Source organism: Exophiala bonariae (assembly GCF_035927105.1).
Source record: "Exophiala bonariae strain CCFEE 5792 chromosome Unknown scaffold_31, whole genome shotgun sequence".
NCBI classification, from domain to species: Eukaryota; Fungi; Ascomycota; class Eurotiomycetes; order Chaetothyriales; family Herpotrichiellaceae; genus Exophiala; species Exophiala bonariae.
The window spans coordinates 356,326-372,552 of NW_027042506.1; the positions used below are offsets into that span (position 1 = coordinate 356,326).

The 16,227-nt window shown below is 51.3% G+C and overlaps 7 protein-coding genes and 1 non-coding gene across 8 annotated transcripts; 5 read left to right on the plus strand and 3 right to left on the minus strand.

The window, feature by feature from the left end:
* Positions 1–81: 81 nt before the first annotated feature.
* Positions 82–1,221, minus strand: LTR84_008458 (uncharacterized protein; the record flags this gene model as incomplete). Its single annotated transcript, XM_064852004.1, has 2 exons — positions 82–860; positions 915–1,221. The coding sequence occupies 2 exons, from the start codon at positions 1,219–1,221 to the stop codon at positions 82–84; spliced, it is 1,086 nt and encodes a 361-aa protein (XP_064701909.1).
* A 379-nt stretch (positions 1,222–1,600) lies between these two features.
* LTR84_008459 (uncharacterized protein) lies at positions 1,601–2,428 on the plus strand (the record flags this gene model as incomplete). The annotated part of the gene is made up of 1 exon (XM_064852005.1): positions 1,601–2,428. The coding sequence occupies one exon, from the start codon at positions 1,601–1,603 to the stop codon at positions 2,426–2,428; it is 828 nt and encodes a 275-aa protein (XP_064701910.1).
* Positions 2,429–3,470: 1,042 nt separating this feature from the next.
* On the plus strand, positions 3,471–3,577 carry LTR84_008460. The gene has a single exon. It is a non-coding gene; the product is annotated as a tRNA-Met (tRNA).
* Positions 3,578–4,325: 748 nt separating this feature from the next.
* On the plus strand, positions 4,326–5,177 carry LTR84_008461 (uncharacterized protein; the record flags this gene model as incomplete). The annotated part of the gene is made up of 1 exon (XM_064852006.1): positions 4,326–5,177. One exon carries the CDS (start codon positions 4,326–4,328, stop codon positions 5,175–5,177), a length of 852 nt encoding a protein of 283 aa, XP_064701911.1.
* Positions 5,178–5,247: 70 nt separating this feature from the next.
* Positions 5,248–6,996, minus strand: LTR84_008462 (uncharacterized protein; the record flags this gene model as incomplete). Its single annotated transcript, XM_064852007.1, has 1 exon — positions 5,248–6,996. One exon carries the CDS (start codon positions 6,994–6,996, stop codon positions 5,248–5,250), a length of 1,749 nt encoding a protein of 582 aa, XP_064701912.1.
* A 1,364-nt stretch (positions 6,997–8,360) lies between these two features.
* Positions 8,361–10,121, minus strand: LTR84_008463 (uncharacterized protein; the record flags this gene model as incomplete). The annotated part of the gene is made up of 1 exon (XM_064852008.1): positions 8,361–10,121. One exon carries the CDS (start codon positions 10,119–10,121, stop codon positions 8,361–8,363), a length of 1,761 nt encoding a protein of 586 aa, XP_064701913.1.
* A 2,715-nt stretch (positions 10,122–12,836) lies between these two features.
* Positions 12,837–14,102, plus strand: LTR84_008464 (uncharacterized protein; the record flags this gene model as incomplete). Its single annotated transcript, XM_064852009.1, has 1 exon — positions 12,837–14,102. The coding sequence occupies one exon, from the start codon at positions 12,837–12,839 to the stop codon at positions 14,100–14,102; it is 1,266 nt and encodes a 421-aa protein (XP_064701914.1).
* A 619-nt stretch (positions 14,103–14,721) lies between these two features.
* Positions 14,722–15,591, plus strand: LTR84_008465 (uncharacterized protein; the record flags this gene model as incomplete). The annotated part of the gene is made up of 1 exon (XM_064852010.1): positions 14,722–15,591. The coding sequence occupies one exon, from the start codon at positions 14,722–14,724 to the stop codon at positions 15,589–15,591; it is 870 nt and encodes a 289-aa protein (XP_064701915.1).
* Positions 15,592–16,227: the final 636 nt, after the last annotated feature.

Here is a 16,227-nt window from a genome sequence, read left to right on the forward strand (position 1 = left end):
TACCCCCATTTATTTGGACAGACACAAACTTGGTGTCAGAATTTCATGCTCAACAGCATTACGAAAGCAAGTCATTGTGGCTCAAATCTCATCCTCTTCCTCGTCAAAGTCATCTTCAACCCCTAGATCATAGAGAATCCTACCACCTTCCCCTCCCCCACCAGTCTTTTGCGCATCAAAATACGGCAACACGACGCCTTCACGCTCTTGTCTCTGCCGATCTGTCAAACCGAGTTCAAAGGTCATTCCCGATAACTCTTGGTCGGGGTCCTCGTCATCCTTGGCTTTTCGGAAGAGGGGATGGTCGTCCAACAATGTGACGACCTCGCGGAATGCCTGAGGCCCGGCGCTGGGCAGATTCTTGGGTAGAATGGGCAAGAAATACCACTCAAGTACCCCTCGTCCACTCTTGCGGCGGTGCTCAAGCTCCAGAACCATCCCCCTCTCTTCGGGCTTGAGATTTCGACTCGCCCAAGTTTTCGGCTTCAGTCCGATAATGACGCCCTCTTCCTCTTCGCCTAATCCGAATGCAGGAGCCGCGAGTGAACGCGACCTTGCTGCTTTCTCTGTAAGTAAGATCGACAGAGCATGGGTTTTGATGATGGTTGTGGCCAGGTAGGAAAGCAGCAAAAGGGGAGTCGGGCGGTATGCACCCGTTTGAGTGGTAGTTGAGGAGAGGCTTAGCGGAAGATCATTGTGGTACACTGCCACTAGCGAGACTTGGGGGGCTGGATTTTGGGATTGAGACTCTTGCGGCGATTGTATCAAAGCCGAAAGGAAGGCGACCAAGTCGAGGTTGGAGCCTGGAGTATTCGAAATTGAAGAAAGCGTCGTTAACGAATCAATAATGATGACAGCCCCTGTTCAGCAATGTTAGTACAAACATGACACAGCGACACGACCAGACGACGTACTCTTAGACTCGGTCTTTCCCAAAGCATTTCGCACATCTTTTAGTATCCCATCGGGCGTCGTCCGACCAAAGCACGGCACAAACACATCCACATCTTTGGGTCGACAGAACGTTTCGAAAGACAAGAACACGGAGGTCGTCTTTGAGAGTTTTGCGCGTCGAATATATTCCCGGACGAGGGGTTTTGCTGGTTGCTCCAGATTATCGAGCACCAACGTGAATGGTGACGTTGTGTCCCTCTGGTTCAGTAGTTTTGAGACAAGTAGTAGATTGTGCGTTCTCCGGTGGTTGAGATTTGTATGAGACATGGTGATATATCACATGGACCTCGCATTCCCTTTTTACCCTCAGCCTTGTCTCAGACCCAAGGCTTGGAAGGTTCTGTGGCCGAACTATCATGTAGACTTCTAGACCCCGCGATGTTCCCCTGAGATCGTTATTGTGCGCTGCTAAAATCAACACTAATGATCTAAAGCCTTCCTCGGTTCGGTGCCAACTCAGTAGAATCCTGACTTCAAAGCAAATGTAGGCAAAGACATCTTGACTTCTCCGCTGAGGATTGATGAAAATAGTGGTTCGCGATCGACCATATGATCCGCCGGAATTTTTTCTCTCCATCATTGCACCGTTGTATCAATTTCAACCCGGACATTAAGATCGACCCAGAGTCTGGTCGTCGAGGCCATCATGGTCCCCATCCCAGCTCCGGACCATCTGACCAACTCTCTCGTGAACCCACAGCAACTCCTGGACCTCCAGAATCGAGAAGGTGAAGATGGACCATCTCTCCGATTTGCCCTGGCGCAGTTGACGAGCGCCGCTGGTATTCTACTCCGACTGCCACAGGAAGTAATCGCGCAAGCGACCGTTCTGTTGCTACGGTTCCTACTCTCCAGTCGAGCCGAAGACCGAGAGGGATTCAGTGCGAAGACCTACTCCGCAGCCGCCATCTACCTCTCCGCAAAGATATCTATGACACCGGCATCGCCTCGCTCGGTCATCAACGTCTACGCATTCCTGGCCTCGAAGGCATCGCCTCTTTCATTTGTCAATCCCGAGGGGAGCGGTGGAGATCAAGATCCGAACACCTACTTCGTCTCCGAAGGGACATATGAGAAAGAGCGACAAAGACTGTTCGTCTGCGAAAGTATGATCCTCGCGGGTCTGGGGTTTGAGACACACGTCGCGCTCCCGCATGGCCTGGCATTGACGTATCTGCAAGCGCTGGGCGTCTCCACCAGCAGTTTGGCCAAAAGAGTGTTTGAACATCTCAACGGAGGGCTACTGTCTCCGCAATTGCTCTATCTGACACACCAACCCAACGCGCTGGCGGTGGGGGCGATATACCTCGCCGCACGAGAGATTGCTGTCAAATTGGTGGAGCAGAATTGGTGGGAGGTCTTTGACGTCGACAGAGAGGATCTGGGGTTCCTGGTCCTGGCGTTTGGCAGTCTGGAGAACTTTGCGGCAGCCGAGAGGGAGAAGTGGATTGGGAGGGCCATGCCCTTTGATTGAGAGAAGCTCGACTGGCTTACTCTCCTTCCCTGTCACCCGACAGGACACTGCGAGGCATAAAGTCAAAACTTTCGCCCTCTGATACATCTTTCCAGAGATCACAGGGATGGAGCTCTCACTCACCTGCTCCTCGACCGCAACTTCAGGTGGACAATGGTCCTTCCTGTATGACCCGGCAAAGCCCGGATTTGACAGCCGTCAGTTGCTATTCATGGTATTATGAAGACGATTGCCGTCTCAAACAACCAAGAAGTGTGCAAAAGGGGAGACTCTTGGAGCATCTGGGAAGATCTGGAACGTGGCAGAAGCTCTTCGATGAAGTCTCATCGTCTCATTCAATCTCCAGCCACGAAACTCGGAAGCGTTGGAGTTTTATCTGGGAACAATGCGGTCCAGCCATACGTCTCCTCATGCCAAAGTAGATTTACTCTATAAGAGCTTTGGTGATGCAGAGAACTGAGAAATCACATAGGTCTCCGGGTCTGCCTCCCTCTGGGACTCACTATGGCGGCAGTCTCATGTCGCCCAAGGAGGCATAGGTGGACATGGCATGCTGGGTTGTAGCGTCACTTTCTACTTTCTGCAGTCGGAGCGACTGGGAATTAGATTTTAGTGAAATCCGAAGCAAGATCAGATATCGATCCACCCTGCTGCACAGCTAGATATTTAACTAGAAGGATACATCTTGACTCTCCCACATAGCCTTTCCGAGAGACTATGGTGGCCAACTCTACCCAGTGATGTCTCTAGTCCTCAGATTGCCTGAATAGGTAATTTACTTTGTATTTACTACCATTCAAAGCTAAGAATAAAGATCCAGACAATTAGGCTTAGAGTGCTACGCAAGTGGGTAGAAATGCAGTTCTAGTTAATTCTCCAAAGTCCATCCAACTACCTCTAAGTAGGTATTTTTCAGTAGGGCCTGTCCAAGGTGCCTAGAACGTGCCAAGACACACGGATTCCATTTGCTGGTCATATATTTTTTCCACAAAAATTTTGGTCAAATCGACTCCGATTTCGCTCGGAGTTTGATCAGAATGTAGCCTGGATGGTCTAATTGGTTATGACGTTGGTCTCATAGCGATACTATGACTCTGCTCGACGCAGGGAGGCATCCGAAGGTCGTGAGTTCGATCCTCACTCCGGGCAACTCACCTCACATTCGTGAAGTTACTTTGGGTTCAACTCAACTCACTTTGCTTGGGGATTTTCTTTTTACATTTTGGGATGATCTTTAGGTGAGACAAGCCCGGGGGCGCCCCAATCCATGGCAGGATGGGTTGCAGAGGATCCAAGGATACTTTGTTACCAAACCACAAGGCTGAGTGTTCTGTGCAACGCCCGGGCGGGCACCCAGGCTCTATTGATTTTTAGTAGTCGTCGCCTCATAGCCGTCGTCTCCTGTTTCTCAATGTATGAGGTATACCCTGGTCGATGCTGGAAAAAACGTTATGCGACAGTTCTGGCTCCTGGGGTATATGCCTTGCAAGTGTCTCAGCCAAATGAATTTCATGATGAGGAAATGGTAGATTGATACGTTGCTATATATGGTAGTGATCCAGCTCCTATTGAGGGATGGCGGGGTGCGACAGCCATGCTCAAACTCGGAATACCGATTTAGGGATACCGTTCGGGGGCCTCGGAGTTTGGCCGCAACATCTGGCTCTTAAGGAATGGCAAGAGAACACATCTCTCGATTCACAGAACATCCTTGACGCTGACTGGATATGGATGTAAAAGATGGTGGTTCTGGAAATACTAACATAGCAGATCATTGATGGCGTGCTACGGCCGTTCGTGAGTCATTGTTATCACACGTTAGTATTTAGATCTCGGACTCCTGCTGTGCAGCTTTTTTTTGGGAGAACCTATATTCTACCAGATCTTCACCACGGTGATGGCCGATTCTTTCGTCACAGCCTCACAGCATGAATACACCCGTCGCGCTGAAGGCTACGACGCGGCCAGCGGTGGATGGCATGGCGAACTAGCCCGAGACTTTGTCAACTGGCTTCCACCATCTCCCGGTTCTGCCGTTCTGGATCTGGCTTGCGGCACCGGGCTGGTGACGCTCGCCTGGGCGGGCGCGGTCGGTCCTGGGGGCATTGTAGTCGGGGTGGACGTCACCGAGGCCATGCTCAACGAAGCCAAGAGAAAGCCTTATCCCCAGGATGGGCCGGAAGTGAAACTCGTCCTGGGGGATGTGATGGATCTCGCTTCCATCCAGGAAGTTGACGATGTCGTACGCGAGCGGGGCGGCTTCGACATCATCTCTCTCTGCTCCGCGCTCGTGCTCCTGGAAGACCCCGGCCGGGCCATCAAGCATTGGGTGGCGCTGCTGAAACCGGGATCGGGGCGTCTCATCATCGATGGCCCGACGGAAGACCCTACGCTGATGTACCTCCTGAGCCATCCTCTGAGAAGGGCGATCGGCAAGCCGATCGTTTTCGAGGCGAACTGGACACGGAGTATTCACTCGCTTGAGAAATTGTACGCCGATGCGGGCCTCGAGGTCGAACGCTCCATCAAGACCAGGAGCTATCTTCCCGAGAGGACATACCGGGCCAACGAGTTGTGGGAGGCGTTTGAGAGTCCCATGGCGGAGAAGGTGAGACGACTGGCAACAGAGAGTGGTATGTTGGAGACCGCAAAGCATGCCTGGGAACGGATTTGGAGCGAGACCTTGAGGAATGGAGAGTTATGGGACGGGCACAGGTTATATGTAAGTATTGGGAGGAGGGTATCGTGAGACAACAGTGTCTCATACATCAATGGAAAACTCAACATCACTGAATATTCAAGGCGAACTCTGGCCAATCTCATCGTTCAACAAACATAATACCAGCGTCCTGAGGCCGTCTCATCTTCGGTGTGATGATGTTCTCCGAGTCGTAGACTACCTCCAACAGTGCATCTCGCGCCTGCTCTTCCGTAGTCATCTTTCCCATAATCCAAGGCTTGATGCGATACGACTTCAACACGGTCGAGATAACGGCCACGAATTCGACCTGACTGAATTTCTTGCCGGGGCAGATTCTCGGTCCGATGCTCCAGGCGAGGAACGGGATCCCGTTGGGAGTCTGGGCAATCGACTCCTGGCCAGTCTTTGGGTCGACGCTGATCCAGCGTTTGGGATTCCACTCCAACGAGTCCTTCCCCCACCATCTGGGGTCACTGTGCACGCCGTAGAAGTTGGCTGACACGTAGACGCCGGCCGGGACAACGACATCTTGACCATTGACGTGGATGATTTGGGATTCGCCGGCGGCCCCGCGACAGACGTCTGGAGTCGGGCCCCAGAGCCGGAGAGTTTCATACTGGTGATGTGTCAGTTGATGAAGAATGCTCAAGATCAGTTCACTTACCATGACGGCCAGACATCTCACCAAAGATGGAAATGCAGCTTCGTAGGTCCATTCTTTCTGCGAGCCTGTGTTGGTCACTCGGTCGATTTCCTCCCCGACCCATGCCTGAATCTCCGGGTTTCGTGCGAGGAATGGCATGGTATAGGTCAAAGCATTTGCGGTGGTCTCAAAACCAGCGAGGTTGAACACGTACAGATTCCCATACAGCTCGTCATCGGTCAGGTGCATCGGCTTGCCCCCATAACCTGAGTTTGGTGCGATCTTTTCTTCCCGTTTTGCCGCCTCGTCGGCATCGATGAGTGCACCGACGATATCGTTGGCCTGACCTCCGCCGCCGCCTTGCGTCGTCGCTCGGCTATAGGCGACCGTCTCCTTCATGTATCCGCGGAACTCGGTGACGGTGTCTTTGATCTCCACGGCTTTCCACGGTCGCATCCACGCCAGAGGCTTGATCTTGTCGAACAGGAATACGATCAGTATGTTCGAGAGCAGGTACATCAGTGACTCGGAAAAGGACTTCTTGTGCCCTTCGGGAACCTGCCGGAGACCTCCGGAGAAATCATGAGTGTGCCCGAAGCCCGCAGACGACAGCACGTGGAGCGCAATGAGGACCGAGTCCTTGCGGACTTCATCAATCGTGCCCCGGCCACCGTGTTGATTCATCCGAACCTCGAGCATCTGAGTCGCTTGTTTAACGGACTCGTCCCACACGGATGTATGGACCGACTCACGGAATGCCGGGTTGATGATTCTCCTCTGCCGCTGCCAGTCATCGCCGTTGGCACTGATGACACCTCGACCAAAAGTCTCAAAGATGTCGTAGAGGCTCTGGGGCTTGATCCATTGCTTGTAGTGCGCCTGCACGTCATAGCAGGCCTGGGGATCGTTGACCATGATTTCGTTCCCCAGCGGAGAACAAATCACAAAGATGTCGCCGTATTTCTCGTGGGGCAGCCATCGATGGTCCTGTGTCCAGGAGAAGCGACTGTACTCGAACCACCAGCTCAAGAAGTTGGGCAGCCGCTTGATCCATTTGAAGTTGTCCCAGGTGAGGAGCCAAACATCATCTTGCCAACTGATGGGCGTGATGATGATGGGAATGCCCAGTGCGCGTGCGATGCGATAATAGTGAATAAAAGTGTAACCTCGATAGAGGGTCAAGGCAACGAACGGGAGAGCGAACCACGCCAGAAGAGACACCATGATGGCGGTACGGGCAGCTGAAGGTAGCAAGTGCAGAAAGACGTTAGATCTGAGGGATCGAGGTTCTGGAGTGGATATGTATACTCGGTATACGAGCTCTGCTTACTTCTGGCCCTTGAGAAGCCTGATAATTAGCTGGTTTGCCTGTGGCAGGTGGTGCAGAGGGCCAATAGTGAGCAGGGGCACATCCGAGTCGCTGTGGCCTGGGGAGTATCTAGCAGGGGTGCTCGTATGTCGTAGCTCGTAAGTTTCATCCTTGGGAAGGGTTCGATCCTTCTGGGCACCGCGAATCGCGGCTGGTTGTGACGGAGCTTTTACATCTCTGCTAATCGACGTTATTTATCACCAAACACAAACGGCTGGAACGCGCCTCTGATTGAACTCTGCACAATACAAATGGGCCTATCAATTGATTGCACATGCTTTGGCGCACTCAAAATGTACTGGTTCTCCAATTAGTTATATTGGTTTTTGTCATGAGATACCACCTCAACTCTATGGTTACTGATTGCTTTCAAGAGACAACGTTAAAGTGTTTCCAGATTCGTAACGACCAGTACTGACTACTCCATATGTAACTGGAACAGAACGCCTTACCTCAGCTCTTGTACCATGGCCGGGGCAAGATTGAACCGGCAATGGGACCCGTAACTTGTTAGGGACGTGGGGAGCCACGAGTTCCCAGACTGACTGCCTAAGGCGTCCCAAGGTTCGTTTGCCCCACGCTGCTGACGAGAATTCAAGTCTTTTGTACCCTTAACTGGTACGGGACATCCGTACTCGTGTCACGGATCTTAGCCATGGTCTGTTGCCACTGTTGTGAGGTACCTTTCACGTGCTGAACTTGGTGCCCCCTCGACAGTAATCGGAAGTGTTTCCTGGGTCGTTAAGTAATGCATTGCGCTTGAGCTCCTGAATCAGGGTAAGCGTATTCCGAAAGGTCACCCGTCTTCGAGAATTCTTCTTGTACCGCATCACGCAATGTGCAGCTGCCAAGCGTACAAGACCATGGTGAGCACAATGTCGCTGCCCTTTGGTACGCCTTTGGTCTGTATATCAGTTGGCGAGGTCGACGTGGACTAGATATAGGTCTAAAGAGCAGTAAACGATCGCTAGCTATCACCGCTGTGAAAATCAGGGAGCCTTCACCGGCTGTATTCACGATACTGATCCCGACTGTCGGTGACTTCGCCTCAGGCTTGTCCTAGTCCACCTATCAGCGGCCTCATCAGCGCGGCCCTGCCAGTCGGAGCATCTCCTTGCGTCCGTGTGTAAAGGTCGTCTTCCGAGAAACACGCCTGAGCACTCACATACTGTAACCCGCCATCGAGGTCGTGGACGAGCATGGAGCCCAAGCATATATCTCAATGTGGCCAGATGAGCTCGCTGAAATCCTTGATTGGATCTTGTTGAGTTTTTGGCTCGTACAGTAGCGTCGAAAATAGATCTTCGAGCTCTTCAAAACTGTGAATTCCCGCTCGAAGCGCCGAGCTGCGAGCAAGTGTAACATAGAATTCTAGTTCGTCGTCGTCTTGAATAGCACAGATCCCGCCAAAGACTGAGATCCAAAGCAGATGGTCTGAGTGAGGATGCCAGTAATTGTGCAAACTTGTCTCCTCCAGTCGCTCTTTCAAGAGATAAACCGACGATGACGCATGCACTCGGCCTCGGGCTGGGAAGCAGCATGTAGCGATCCAGTAAATCAGTGCCATTCTCAAGCTATCCTGCACCGCGCTGAGCTTGTTGGTTGAGGGCATTGAAAGGCAACGGTGCAACAATGCAAAACCTCGCCGTGTCAGCCATTTGTGATAGTCTGGGAAGTATTCTGGCAGACTTGTGAGAAAACTCGACATTTTGAGAACCTCAACCACCTCCGTGAGGACACTAGAAATGCCGTTCTGGTTCATATCAAGTAAGGTTTTGTCGAAGCGGGACGCTGGCTGTGCATGAAAACGGAGCTGCTCATCGATGGCTAGTAATTGGTCTACTGTGAGAGAACCGGGATCCCACGTCTCGAGTAGTCTTGGTGGTTCCATTCTCTCCAGGGCGGTATAGCAGTCGAAAAAAACTATATTTTCAAGTTGGTAGTCGTTGAATGTGTTGAGCCCACCTAAAGATTCAACCATTGAGAGAAGTGCGTGGAAATGAGGCTCGGCGGATTCACCAGTCTCGGAGTAATAAGTCGTCATATAAAGTCTGTGTACATCGATAGCGACAGAATGGTCCAGTTTGCTGCTGCCCAGCTTCACTCGAAGAGCTCTGATAGCTTTGTGCTTGAAATAGGCAGGAATTCGCTGAATGTCTTGCTCAGTTGCGCCTCGCACGAGTATCTTGCCTTCGCGTTCAATCATTTGAGTCGCGGCAGAAGCAAGGAATGCATACATATGGGCCGGCTCTGCCATGCATGCTTGCATGTCCGTGTGAATGGACGATGCATGCCTCATCTGACTCAACGAAACCTTCCCTGTTTCCATCCAAAACTGTTCAGGGAGAACTGTTTGATTATGATATGCAATCAGCGCAGGGGCCCATTCCTCTAGGGGTTGTCTGGGAGTTCTGGTCGGGCTGGACAAGCCGTTTGTAGACGTTCCAAGACCATGGCCCCGGTCGATGGACTTTTGCTGAGCAAAAGGTGTATTTGGACTCCGTATCGGCGTGTCGAAGAAGTTTCCTGGCTGATAAGCGTGAGGAAACCCGTGTACAGCTTCTTTCGACTGTGGAACGTGAACCGATGAAATTGGCGAGTTGAACAGGTCCATAAAAAGCCGTGGATCCAGTACACCTGCCTGAGATGGACTGGGAGATGTTGAAGTGCTAGTCTCGGCCATGTCGAGATGTTGTAGCACATTAAAATACTCTGAGCCGGAGGAGGAGGGTATGTTCTGTGATTGGCCTTCCTCAACCGACGTTGCCGAGGCTGAGGTCTGTTGGATAGGGCGGTGCCTGCTATTCTTCGCGTCATCCTGCATACGACGTTTCCGAGCAAAGTTTTGTCTTTGAACATGGCTCTGCTTGGTCCTATCAAGCGCAAAGTCCTTTGTTTTCCGGTTGAGGGTAGCCGCATCTTCGTTCACAAACATAAAAGGAGATTCTGGCGATTTGGAGCGTTTCGACTTGGGTGGCATGATGGCGGACGAAAACAACCCTGACATGCACCGGCAGTGCTGGCTCGCATATGTAGAACCAAGCGTTCTGTACGTGACTCTCTCCGAACGCCTTGAAGCCCAGCAATGGTAATTCGTGTAAAGAGAGCCGGGTCGTCCTGATTGCTGGCCTTCCAGCACACGGCCTTAGGTGATCGAGCTTTTGACTGAAATGGAAGATCTCGAATTCGATCTTGCTGAAATTGGGGTGGCTTTCTCCTGATTGAGACTAGATCACTGCTGATACATCCACAAATAATATTACTGGCAGACGCACCCTGCTTAAGAGATGTCAAAGGCACGCATGAACAGGGGCGCTTGACAGAAGTCGAGAAGTAGTGGTGGGGCGATGTGGTCGTTCTGATACGAAGTCAGCCCTGTGGAATCAGACGACACTCTACAAGCGTCGATACTGTTGCAGTTTGTGGCCTTGTGAACCAAACCAAAAAAAAAACTGCGTCAAAGTCTTTTAAACCAATTTGAAGTACAAAACGCCTCCCGGAAGAGTCACGGGGGGTTTTGTATGTCATCTTCACGGATCCAAGGAGCCCTACCTGCGCGACCAGGCAAGCTCGGAGGCATTTTCAGTGGTCAACGTGAGGAATAGACATTGAATCGGTAAATCTCCACGTGGTGTTGCGACAGAAACTCTGCGCAATGGCGTCGTCTAGCCAGCCTTGTGCAATACTGGCCATTCTTTGGCCAAGTTAGAGACATCAGAGTTGAGCTAGTAAAAACGATACCGTCGATCATCAGAAACGTTTACGCCACTGGCCATGTATTTCGCATCACGGAAAATATCGCGCATATCGCATGCTAATGAGAAAAGCATACATCATGGATGTCTATCAGACAGCGTTGTTGGTGGTCTCGAACAGAGTTGTTGAGGGCAGCAGAAAGTGAAGGTGGTAGCATTGGAGGGAAAGGTCAGGAAAGGCCAGGATAGCCCGTGCTTGGCGTTTGCTCTGACTTCGGGTAAGCAAGGGTCTCACAGGACGAGCCCCCGATGTCTGATGGAATGTTCGACGAAGCTTCGCTCGTACAAGAGCTGTGATTAGGCATCTCAAGGGTTCACAGTCGGAGGACGGCAAAGGGCGGCCCTGATCGCTACGTTGTATCCGGAACCGATGGAACGCGCAGAACTTGTCGAGGCTCATTGTTGGGAGTTTAGAGTCTGCTTGTAAGGCATGTCATACAAGGCTTGAGCTACACGAAGACACAGGAATCTAAGTAATATTACAGACTTTCTAACGGCCTTAAGACCCCAAACTAGCGGCCCGAGGTGTCACGTAATCCAGACAAGATACTACGCAGGACCGATCAGACAAGGCGATTCTAGCCAGAGGCGGCACGAACGTGTCTACAATATTGGCTGCTGATTTCATATTCCTAGGTATGAGTAGTTCTCTTGATTATGTCGATATTCACAGCCGACCAATTTTTGGGATTCGGATCGTACAATGAGGGCCATGCCGACGGTGGCCTCTGGATCTCCCTAAATTCTCCATATCATTAAAAGTTGATGGCTCTCTGAGGCGACTCATGCAATATTTTTAAGCATCATGACCGAGGTTTAACCACGACCATGGCGAACAGAACATCAGTAGTGTGATCGGGAAAGTCACTCGATCCCATCCAATGAGCTATGGCACAATACTAGCAGTGCTCACTAGAAAACGCTCGGGATTCCGGAACATTAGGGTTGTGCCACAAAACTTCTGGAAGCATCAAGGAACATATTTAAGCAATCAGAGGCAAAGGCCGTATTTTCTCCTCATGAATCATGATCTCCGAAGATTGCCGCATAATGAAAGGCCTCAGAAACACCGATTGCCTGTGTAGAAGCACGATCTCGAGAGACGAACCTGCCACTCTGGCGAGATTGAACTGGGATGGACATCTCAGGGTGTGAAAGATGTAGGAGTGGCCGATTGATTAAGCGAGTTAGATCGATCTGCGAGTATGATAAAGAAGTCGCACCCGCACGTTCGTACGAGTACTTCTTCCTCGCCGGGCCGAGGAATGACTGGCCACCGAGGTATCCGGTTTATCGCGGCCTTGCTCGTACCAAAATCCGTACGAAATAGGCACACCCTGCCACCTTCCACGCGAAACTGCTTCTCACGCTCCACGGCTCATAGTATACCCTTCAACTCCTTGGAGGACTCAACAATGGTGATAAAATGATGACGTAGAAGTGCTTCGAAGATTGTTGGCAGTAGTGGCGCTAACACTACTAGCGTGGGTCGGCTTACCTGCCATATTGAATCAGAGTCTCATGCAAGGCTACGAGGCTGTAAATATCCCAAGTTTTTGAATTGTGAGGATGCGCCCGAGATGCCCCTCAGAACCGCTGCCCGTTTGCCCCCTCAAACACCCTTTCATTTCAGTCCTACCACCGCCATTAGATCCAGACACTTGATTTCCTCTCGCCAATCTCACCGTTTCTGACCAGCCTAGAGTCCATCGCCGCAACAGCGGTCATCCGCTGCAACCCGTCATGTATACACATGTTGTGACCGCTTGACGATCAAGAACCTCACACTCTCCACTAGATCTCTCAGCCACTGCGAAGATCGAGCCACTCCCTTCCTTGTCACTTCCAAACCTGCCTGGACGAGTCCTCTAACCCTCCCTGAATGTCCCGATCACTCGAGTCTTGAGTTTTGCTCATCATCTTACACGAAACTCATCAAAATGCCGGCCTTTCGAGACCAATCTCGCCATGAACAACTCTCCAGCCTCTATCTCAACAATTCGGTCATTGAGAGAGTACAGTCTCAGTGGCTCTTTACCCCCGAAGAATTATTACGGACACCCAGTATTCTCGATGGCATGCCCGTCGACCAAGAACTTTCAAATCGCCAAAAGGGCGTCAATTTCATCACCCAGGTTGGTATCATGTTGAAACTGCCGCAACTCACTCTCGCAACCGCATCAGTCTATCTCCACCGGTTCTTCATGCGGCACGCCATGGTACAGAACAACAAACCTGGCCTCCATCATTATTCAGTTGCAGCTACGGCCATTTTCTTAGCGACAAAGGTCGAGGAGAATTATAGAAAGATGAGGGAACTGGTTGTTGCCTGCTGCAGAGTAGCCCAAAAACAACCCAACCTGGTGGTCGATGAACAAAGCAAAGAATACTGGAAGTGGCGAGATACCATATTGCACAACGAGGACTTATTGCTAGAAGCCCTTTGCTTCGACTTACAGCTTGAGCAACCGCACCGGATCCTTCTCGACTTGATGCGTTTTCACAACATACAAGAAAACAAACAGCTACGCAACGCCTCATGGGCATTTGTGAATGATTCACTCATTACGACCCTCTGTCTCCAATCAAGCCCACGCGTAATCGCCGGCTGCGCCTTATTCATGGGTATCAAAGTCGCAGGCGTTGGGTTGGTAGATGATGATAGAGGAAGGTCTTGGTGGGAGCAACTTGGTATCGATCTCCGGGACATCCAGAAAGGATGCAACTTGTTGGCCGATGTCTATGAGACTTCGGCACTACCTCGACAAGGACATAATTATGTTCGAGATAATGATATCGCAATATTCGACAAGACAAGAATGGCCGCCACACCACTGCCTAGTCGATCACCCACAGCCAGTATTGGGAGTCAGGGGACCAAACGTGAGCGAGATATGGGAGACACCAATTCTGGAGGGTGGGGATCAACCACGCCCAATGTCAAAGACGCTCAGCAGATGTCCGCATCAAAAAAACCTCGCCTCGAATCAGAACCGGTCAAGGTGGATGACTTGCAGAAGCGTATCGATGATATTGTCAACTCGGCTGCCCCAGCTCCATCATCGACTAGTTCGCACGCAGCCTTGTCAAGACGACCCTCGAATCAGCCGCCCGCCCGTGAAGCAGTAGCTCCGCTCCCCGTCTCCACCAATGACTTTGACGACGCTGAGAAAGTGGACTATGGCAGCGAGGAAGGCGAATTATAAGTATTGCACTTACTTCCACCGATTTCAAAACGGTAACAATACTTTTATGCTAACTAAGCCATTTCATCTCTTGAAAAGTCACCGACCAGGACTGAGGGATTTACTTATGACACCTCGTCAAAAGTTCACATATGACAGGCCAAGATCGAAAGGCGTTGCCAATCTACCAAGCATGATTACTTCAAGAACGATCACTTAGGTACTGTATGCCTCGAGTGATTATTAAATACGAAAATTCAACCTTGTTTGCTCGGCAGATGTCTGGTGCGGGGAAATTTCTCTGTAAGCGACGATGACGAAGGAAGCGAACAGAATGAAGCCGGCAGAGCGGGCACGCGCATCAGTTGGAGAAAAGCCTCCGGGTGTGCATTGTCAGCAACCAACCATATCTTGACAACGGTGATGCCTCGGTGACACTCCATGACGCTGTTCCAATTGGATTTCTAATAAGCCGTCAATGGCGTGCTCCGAGGCTTCACATATAATAACCAATGGCTCCGCAGTTTGTGCCTTGACCATTCCTCCAGCATCCCAAACCATTAGAGATTGAGAGTCTTCGATACACTTCATCGCCAAACCCGACCTTGATCCGTCATCACCGCCGCCATCTTATTACACCATGTCTAGCACAACTACCCAGACGATTTCTTCCACGACCCTCTCGGGTGCCCAGGACTCATCATACATCCCCCGGGGTCCTGTTACCACCACCTTGAATTTCTTCCAGGATCCTTCTGATGGCGCAAAGCCGTTCAACTATGTCGAACCGCAGCCCGAGGGTCAACCCCAGCGCAACTTCGGTGTTAACGAAGTGGAGTTGGAGTTGAACGACATTCGAGACCATGAGAAGGATTTCTACCTGGACAAGGATGCCTTCGAGGTTGTACAGGGCGTCTCCTCGGAAGAGAAGGATTTCGTCGATGACGAACATATCAAGAAAGTGTACTATCCTGAAGTTGAGAAACTCCTACTCGACAATGTCCCTGGGGCGCACAAGGTGACAATTTTCGATCACACCATTCGACGATCGAATCCAGATGCGCCCCGAGCCCCTGTGACAAGAGTGCATGTGGACCAGACGGCCATTTCAACCGCTTGGCGAGTCAAGCTGCACAACCCCGAAGAGGCAGACGAACTTCTCAAAGGGCGGTACAGGATCATCAACGTCTGGCGTCCGATCAACGGTCCTGTCCAGGCACATCCACTGGGTTTTGCCTCTGCGGACAGTGTCGAGGATAATGATCTCGTTCCGGTCGAGCACCGATATCCCCACCGCACCGGCGAGACAGCTGGCGTCAGACACAATAAGTCGCAGAAGTTCTACTATCTGTCGGGCATGCAAAACGACGAAAGCCTGTTCCTAAAGTGTTACGATAGCAAAGACGGCGTGGGCCAGAGAGTCCCCCACACCGCATTCGTCGATCCCAGGACGCCTGAGGGTGCGAGGGGCCGGGAGAGCATTGAGGTGAGAGCTCTTGTTTATGGTTAGATAGGACGACTTATCGTGTCACCTGCTATCCCTTGACATGAGGGGCAAAGGTTGGAAGGGAGGATAAGAATCCTTTCGGCCATTTTTTATAACATTAGCGACCTTGTACATTACACGATATCAGCGTTGCCCGGGAATTTTTCTACATGAATAATAAAATCACTTTTGTATGGACCCACCCACATTCCATCCAGTATACAAGCAAAGTTAGTTGCATGAACTGCAAAACGCGACCCTCACCATGCCAAGCGTGAGTGTGTAATGAAGATCGTCTCGTCTCAGGCGGCCTGCTCGCGCCTCTTTCCATGCGGGACCACGCAGCTTCAATGCAATGGCAAGGATGAGGAGTAAGTACATGAACCTCGACGGATGCCTGAGGTGACAAGGACAAGATGCCCCTCGACGCTTATTATTCCTGCTGACGGTCACTAGTGGGGCACAGGGGTTCTGCGGGTACGTAATCCTCGATCCTCCTTGATCCGTCGTCCCAACCTCACTCACGCTCCAGTCGTGGCTCTCTTCGCCAGAAGCGGTCTATCTTTGAAGCAACCCCAAGCAGTGCTGTGGGGGCGGCGGGCGCGCTTCAAAATCATTGAGTGGCTCGGAGCTGGAGCGTGGGAATCCTATTGTTGTTTG